Genomic DNA, 8,479 nt, shown 5'->3' with positions numbered 1-8,479 from the left:
ACTACGATAACCTGTCAGAAGAGGAGCAGCCGACGCCGCCGTTCCCGCTGGTGACGCCGGCGTCGCCGCTACCGCAGGTCAACGGAGGAGACGACCTCTCGCGGTGTACGGACGCCGACAGCCCGCCGCCGCTGCCAGAGAAGAAGGGCAAACAGAGTAAGAGAATATTTTTATTTATTTACTTTTAAGTGAAACTCTTGAAATACCATCCAGAACCATTTCTGGGTCATATTTCGTAAAACAAATAAATAAGAAATTTTTGTTTTGTTTCTTTAGGGCCTTGTAAGATTTTATGCATTGCCAAATAAATTATTTCAATATTTTTAAGTTAATCAAGTCTATTAGTTTAAAATGAAGTCTGTTAAATTAATTAAATGTGTCAGTTAATTTTTTTTATTTATTTTAATAAAACAATTTTTTTAATTTCCTAGTTTTTTTAAATTAATTAATTAATTAATTAGCATTTTTTTATTTAATTTAAGATTTATGCATTAATTCAATATTTTGCATTAATTTTTTTTTTTTATGTATACATATATAATATACATTAAACTATATAGTATTTTTTTTATTGTTAACAATAGAAAAACAACCAACCATTAAATATAGAAAACAACCAAATACCCCCTTTTTTTAATGTTAAATATTTATTACATAAATATTATATTTAATAAATGTTTATTAATAAAATATTTTTATTTAAATTTAATTTTAAAATTCAATTTGTAATAAAATTAATTTATTTTATTTATTTATTTATTTATTTTAATAAAACTGATTTGTAATTTCCTATTTTTTATTAATTAATTAAGTTTTTAAAATTAATTTAATTTAGTTTTTTTTTTTTAAATAGGGCCTTATAAGGTTTTATGCATTGCCAAAAATATTTCTTAATTAAATTTCATTTAAAAGTTTAATTTAATGTTTAAGTACTTTTTTTTTAATTGTTTATTTTTTAAATTATTATTTTTAATTAATTAAATTATTAGTATTATTGTTTTTTTTTAGGGCCTTGTAAGATTTTATGCATTGCCAAATCAATTAATTCAGTATTTGTTAATGAATTAAAGTCTATAAATTTTAAATGAAATTTTAAATTGATTAAACCTTTCAGTTCTCATTACCATAATACAAAAACACTTTCTCATGTAACTACCATAAATTACCATTAATTACAATTTCTACAGTTCTATAGTATTTATTGCATAACTATTGCATTTTTATAAATATATTAATTAATAAAATATTTTTAATTCAAATTTAATTTTAACATTTAATTTTTAATAAAAAATATAATTCACTTAAAAAAAATCTAATTTCCTGTTTTATTAATTTTATTTTATTTTTTTTTTAGTTTTATTTTACCATTTGCACTATTGTAATTTTGGTTTATTTGCACATTTTTAGAAATAAAAATGTACATTTTTGTCATGCCAAGAAAGCAAACAAAATACCATTACAAGAAAGAAATTAATAAATTACATTAATTAACCATGTCAGTTCTCAGTACCAAAATGGAATCAAGAAAATTGCCTCTTTTTTACACACTTTTCTCTCCATAGTCCTCCAGTACATGCAGTTTGTGGAGGATTACTCGGAACCGCAGCCGTCCGTCTTCTATCAGATGCCTCAGAATGAGAGTATTTACGAGCAGCGGAGGAACAAGCGCTTTCAGGAGGTTTACGGCTTTAACGATTCCTACAGCAGCTCAGACTCCGTCCACGAGCCCGTCCCACCGCCAGCGCTGCCTCCCAAACAGAGACAGCTGGTGAGTTATGTTCCACACGCATGCGTCGCATCAAACGCGTGTTATCAGTGACCTGTGCCTGAGGGCATTGAGCATGCAGCAGGTCAGAGGTTAAGCTCCTGAAGGTGAAAGGTCAAACTAAGGTTCTTTAGATTAAGCAGCACGTGACTGTTTTGGTGGCCACGTCAGGGTCACTGTAAAGTCAACTGAAAAATACAGGGGCCAGTTGCATAAAAGGTTTAGACTAGTCTTAAAAGTTAGTCATCTAATTTCTTTCTATAAGACTGGTCAAAATTTGTAAAATTCGGTTACACAAAAACTTAGATGAGTCTAAGTTGAATCCAAAATATATGATTGATTACCCCTTAGTTAACTGCTAGTTGGTCAAAATAGTTCTTAAGACACTGTCTTAACATAGAGGCTAAGTTTATGCAATTGGCCCCAGATTAACTATGTGTTTTTTTTTGCTTTTTGTGCAATAGTAACAGATTAGATTGGGTTCCAAAGCCGGAACTCACATGCTGTGGGAAATTTGTGCCACAGCAGCATCTTTATCCTATTTTCACATCATCTCTTAATTTCTTTGCCAGTGCAAATTTATAAAAATCAATACAAATAAAAATATTTAATAAAAAGGTATTATATTATATTATATTATATTATATATTAATACATTTAAAAAAAATCATATATATATATATATATATATATATATATATATATATATATATATATATATATATATATATATATATATGTATTTATAAAACCTTTACTTTTTAAAATTATTAATATATATATATATATATATATATATATATATAAAACCTTTACTTTTTAAAATTATTAATATATATATATATAATAAAATAATAAAATTAAAAAGTAAAGGTTTTGTGTGTATGTGTGTATATATATATATATATATATATATATATATATATATATATATATATATATATATATATATATATATACACACACATACATATATATATATATATATATATATATAGCAATCACAATAAAAATATTTAATAAATAATGTATTCATTATATTATATTATATGTTAAGAATGTTTTTATGTAAAAAAAAATATATATAAATATATAATTACAATAATATATAATATATTTATTTATTTATATTTAGTAGCTCAGAGTTTTGTCAGAGTTTTTGGCGCTCTTTTCTTTGTTCTTTTTTTAAAGGCAACATGAAAATACAAATTGTTTTTATTGTTTGTTTATTGAATATTGTTTTGTTGTGAAGTTATATAATAATGTTAAACAAAAAATAAAATACACAGTAAATGTAAGTAAATACATTGTATATATATTTCAAAAAGGATGTAAAAGCATTACATTTCAAGTTGCCTTTAAATTATTTTCTGCTTTTTCTCCTGCTGAGTTGATCTAACTCACTTTGCTTTTCTTTCTTTTTAACCTGATTTCATCTTTTGTTCTTTCCTCTGTCTCTTTTCTTCCTGTTCCATGTTTCTGTCTTACGCTCTAGGCCTCCTACACTTCTTCTCCTCCTTCATCCTCCTCTTCCTCTTTTTCAATTCTCCCTCCTCCTGCTGGGCTGCCGGAGGAGGCGGAGCCTGCTCTTGGTCTCAGCCTATCAGTGTCTAACTCCTTCCTCAGTGGCCACGCCTCTTTGACCACACCTGTGGTGAGTGTCCCGCAGTCAGGAGTGTAACATGCATGTAAACAGTAATGAAACATTTTTACCTGTTTCTTAAAATATTAAAATAAAATTTGTGTTATAAGTATAAATTTCAGGGCAGATAATTAATAATGATGATTAAAATGAATGAATTTAAATTTTCTGAATTTTGCATTTTATTAATAATAATTTATAATAAATAATACATAATTTATATTTATAATTTAATATATAATTTATGTATTTTTATGTTTTATATATATATAATAATTGATTGACTTCATTAAAAAACTTTATTTTTCAACATTTAAATATTTAAAATATTTAACAATTCATAATTAATATTTAAAGGCTCATTCTTTAGCAAAAAGCAATGTTATATTTAATTAAATGCAGCATTTTTGAAGAATCACAATAAGTTTGCACAGAAATTTGTTCTACTCATATTTCTATGTTTGCTTATGTGTGTCATCTGTATTCAGTATGTTCTGGTCATTTCATGTGTGGTTTGGACACACATGTGCTCTTCATATGGTTTTGTCATCATTTTCCACATGTCTCTCTGGGGTGGTTATTAAACCACGGTTCAGATGTGACCTAAAGATTATTTATGGAGTGTGTCCACTTTGCCCTTTTGGGTTTTATTTGGTGACTTTTGGAACCAGAACTGAAGCTGAATTAAAGTTAAAGTCTAAAAGCGTATCTAATCTTTATTTATCTGTTTATCTGGGTTTAAGGTTTAAGTCTAGAGCTTAACAAAATGCTGTTTAATCATCATGTAGCATTAAAACGAAGTTTTGGGTGTGTGCTCATGGATGTGTTATTTTACTGACTAACTGCATCCAGTTGCATTTGATTTCACTAATAACTTCTAGTGCTAATAAAAAACGCTTGTGCTCATTGCATCAGAAGTGATTTGTGTAGTCAGACACAAGAGGTGAATTATATAACAATATCTTTTTATCTCTAGAATTTTTATTATGAAGGAAAAATTTTATCAGTCAAAAAAATAAGATTTTATCAGTTTTTAGCAATGCATATAAGATGACCAGCTCTTCCCGCATGTTTCATGAGTCATATTATGCCGTATAAAGCTGTGATATTTTGTCTAGCATCTCAGATTCTACCGCTGATAGTATTACCTAGAAAAAACATGAATGTATGTCATGTCCTGACTAGGCAAATCAGTTTTCTGTCCTTACTGAAAAAAAATTAAATAAAATAATAAAATAAAATAAATACATATATACATGTATGCATACATATAGTTTTTTTATTGAAAGAAACCATGAAAAAATATTTCTAATATATTAATATAATTTATTTACCATTTATTTAAGCATTTATTTATGCATGCACTTATCCATTTATGCGTGCATTTAAGCATTTATTTATACATTTATGCATGAATTTATGCATGCAATTATTTACCCATTTATGTGTTTATTTATTTATGCATTTATGTTTGAATGTATGCATGCATTTATTTATCTATTTACTGTATTTGTGTATGCATTTTTAATGCTTTTTAGGCTTTTTAATGCATTTATTTATTTGTCCATGCATGTATCCCTAAATATTGTATATCATGTATAATACTGAAATATGTTCATATTTAAAAAATCTTCTTTTTGATAATTTATTTATGTTTATTTCTTATCTATGGCTTTTCTTGGTTTTTTAAAAAGTGCTAAATAGAAAATCGAGACTTCAGAGTCATTTATTATTACAAGTGTTAACTAAAACTATTAAAATATTTTTTATTAATTGAATTCAATCTAATAATAAAATAAAATAAAATAATATAAAAGTATTAGATGAAACTTACATTTTATTTCAGTTAGTTGCCAAGGCAGTGTCTAACTACTTAAATTTAAAATAATATAATTATTATTTCTAGTTATATAATTAGAAATATAAATGGCACATAACGAGTTAAAATAGCATAGAAAATAAACTGAAATGAATGGAAACTAAAATCTAAAAAATACAAGCTAACTCAAAATATTAATAAATACTATAATAGTCTATAAATGATTCTAAAATAACACTGGTTATTACTGATCTGAGATCAGCGAGCTGTTTTTTAGAGTTCTTTTCCCTGGTGATGAGTTTTAGGGACTGGTTTGTCATAGTAACGGAATCTGGGAATTGTCTTGGAATGTTCTGTGCTCTTGACCCCTGACCTTAGAGGTCAGAGCAGAAGCAATATGATGTTTATGTGTGTGTGTGTGTGTGTGTGTGTGTGTGTGTGTGTAAGATTGTGAGGCACCATATGTAAGGTCTCTTTTCCTTTCTCCCTCCTCTGAGTCTCTGTGGAATGCTTACATTCCGGAATGTCACAGACAGAATAGAATGGGGGATGCTCTTCCCGATCTCTCAGGGAAAACATGTTGGACCATGTTTGCTCTGTGTGTGTGTGTAATGGGATGATTTGGAATGTTGCTGGTGATCTGGGCGAGTCCCTGCAGGTGCTGTAATCCCTCTAAGCAACTTCCGGAAGTTCAGCCAGGATTTGACTTGTCCAGCATTGTGTCGTGTATTGTCTGATGGAGCTTTTCTCTTTCAAATGTAAACTCACTGTCCTAGTATTTGAGACAAAATTCTCCAGTCCTTTTCCTTCTTTTCATATTTTTTCCCAAATGTTTCCTCTGATTCCATCTTTCCTCTCCCATTTCATTTCTTTTCTTCTGTCTCGACCGATCGCAGAGTTCCGACCTGGTTGGCATGTCCAATGCTGGCAGAGCTCTAGATGGTGGGGGTGTCTCTAACGGGTCCTTGACCAGCTCTCTGGTCTCTCTGGCCGTCTGTCTTCCTTCTGAATCTTCTCTTTCTGACTCGCTTCTTACCTCTGCGGTAAACACACTCTCAAAGACTCATACACACATTCATCAGTTATAGAAATATGGGCTTGCATTGAATTTTAAATGAATCAAATAATCGCTATATAATTACCTATGTTTTGCATTTCTTGTATTAAAAAATAAAGCATTAAAGCACTAAAGACGTCGCCAAATAAATTCCACTTTGAAAGCATAGCTATCTTAGAAATGCATGCAAAATACCTTTAACTTTATCTCTAATTTTCCTAAAAAAAAATACAAGGTGGACTGTCAGATTACGTGCACGCCTTTGTGAATATGAATTTACATTGTGCAAAATAATGTAAATGAGCGCCATCTAGTGCTCATTGGACACTACATGTAATTTTGTGTTTTCAGAGTAAAGTCCAGAGTTTTCTGAGTGAAAAATGAGAGGTGTGCTATTACTTTTGGAAAACATTAGACAATTTTCATGTGTGGGACAATGAAAGATGATCCTGGGCAGGGTGACTTAATATTGTAGTTATTGTTAATATATGAGTTAGGTTTTATTTTTCTTCAATTTTATTTTAATTTTAGTTAAAATTTGTAGTAATTATGTTTTTTGGCCATCTTTATTTTTTTTTTCTTTCTTTTAAATATCACTGTATAGTTTTTTTGTTTTAGATTATTTATATTTAATATTTTATTACTTGTTTTATTTATTTATTTATGCATCCTTAAATTTGGAAAAATAAAAAATTAAATGTATATTGTATGTATAAAATGTAAATATGTCTTTTTTTTGGTATTTATATATATTATAATTTAATATATTATATTTAATAATATATTAGAATATAATATATTATTAAAAACATATATATTAAAATAATATATTATTTAATAATATATTATAATTTATATATAAACTATTTATTTATTTATTTTTTTAATTAATGGTATTTTGTACAGAATGCAGCCTAGAATTACCGTATGTCACAAGAAACGCAAAGCATGTGTTTGATGGTAAATACTGAATGCCTTTCTGACCGATCTTTGGTGTTTGTCCCTGTTGTTTTTGCTGTAGAGTGAAAGTGTTGATGAAGGCGGTGAGGGAGAGTATGTGAACCTGTACTCCTCCACACAGGCTAATGGAGAAAACACACACCGCACTGTAAGTACAGCATGCTTCTCATTGTGTTAAGCTGTATGTGCATGTGTTTGGAGTGCGGTTATACATTTGTTTTACATTAATTTTTCAGGACCCCTCATCATGTGACGACGTGCTTCAGGACCATACCCCTCACATACCCACGTCCAATAGCAAGGAAGCCTTGTCTAAGGACAGGTATGAACTTCAGTCTTTGTGCATATGTGTGTTTGCTATGTTATGGACAGGTCAGAGATGTCTAAATATTTGTAATGTTTTCTCTCACTCACAGGCCAAAGGAACCCAGTCATAGTCAGATAGATGATGTTGATGAATTGTCCCTCATTGATCATAATGAGATTATGAACCGCATCACACTCAAAGCAGAGGTAATAATACTACTAAGCCTTATGAAGTGTTCATTAAACCTTTATTAAACGGCTTAAACCAAAAGCCAGGTTAACCATGGTCATATCAGGATATTAGGATTATTAGGATTGATTAATTGCATTTATTTATTTGTGCTTTTATTTATGCATTTATTTATTTAAGCATTTATCTATGCATTTATGCATGCATGCATTTATGCATTAATTTATGCATGCATTTATTTGTCCATTTTTATTTAAATAATCATGTGTGCATTTATTTATTTAATAATTTATGTATGCATTTATGCATGCAATTATTTATCCATTTTGCCTGCGTTTATGTGTTTTATTTATTTAAGCATTTATCTATTAATTTATGCATGAATTTATGCATGGATTTATGCTTGCATTTATTTCTCTATTTTTGCCTACATTTATGCATTTACTTTAAGCATTTGTTTCTGCATTTATGTATGAATTTATGCATGCATTTATTTATCGATTTTTGCCTGTTTCTGCATTTATTTATTTAAGCATTTGTTTGTGCATTTATGCATTAATTTATGCATGCATTTATTTAGACATTTTTGCATACGTTTATGCACTTATTTATTTAAGCATTTGTCTATTTATTTATGCATATGTTTATTAATCCATTTATGCATTTATTTAAGCATTTATGTATAATTTTTCATGCACTTTTATGTTTTTAATTTTTTATGCATTTATTTATTTATCCAT

The 8,479-nt window shown here is 28.4% G+C and overlaps 1 protein-coding gene across 1 annotated transcript in view; it reads left to right on the top strand.

Annotated features, from left to right (window-relative positions):
* Positions 1 to 8,479, top strand: part of rapgef1b (Rap guanine nucleotide exchange factor (GEF) 1b) — a 41,000-nt gene that overhangs the window by 23,676 nt on the left and 8,845 nt on the right. Inside the window, 7 exon segments of the mRNA XM_051093512.1 lie at positions 1 to 156; positions 1,563 to 1,768; positions 3,261 to 3,419; positions 6,123 to 6,269; positions 7,305 to 7,391; positions 7,480 to 7,565; positions 7,660 to 7,756. The exon segment at positions 1 to 156 is cut by the window's left edge and continues 315 nt beyond it. Of these exon segments, the coding sequence (XP_050949469.1) occupies positions 1 to 156; positions 1,563 to 1,768; positions 3,261 to 3,419; positions 6,123 to 6,269; positions 7,305 to 7,391; positions 7,480 to 7,565; positions 7,660 to 7,756 (938 nt within the window).

This window comes from Labeo rohita, chromosome 21, assembly GCF_022985175.1.
Source record: "Labeo rohita strain BAU-BD-2019 chromosome 21, IGBB_LRoh.1.0, whole genome shotgun sequence".
Classification (NCBI taxonomy): domain Eukaryota; kingdom Metazoa; phylum Chordata; class Actinopteri; order Cypriniformes; family Cyprinidae; genus Labeo; species Labeo rohita.
The sequence above is the reverse complement of the archived record's forward strand: the minus strand, read 5'-3'. Positions and strand labels throughout refer to the sequence as shown.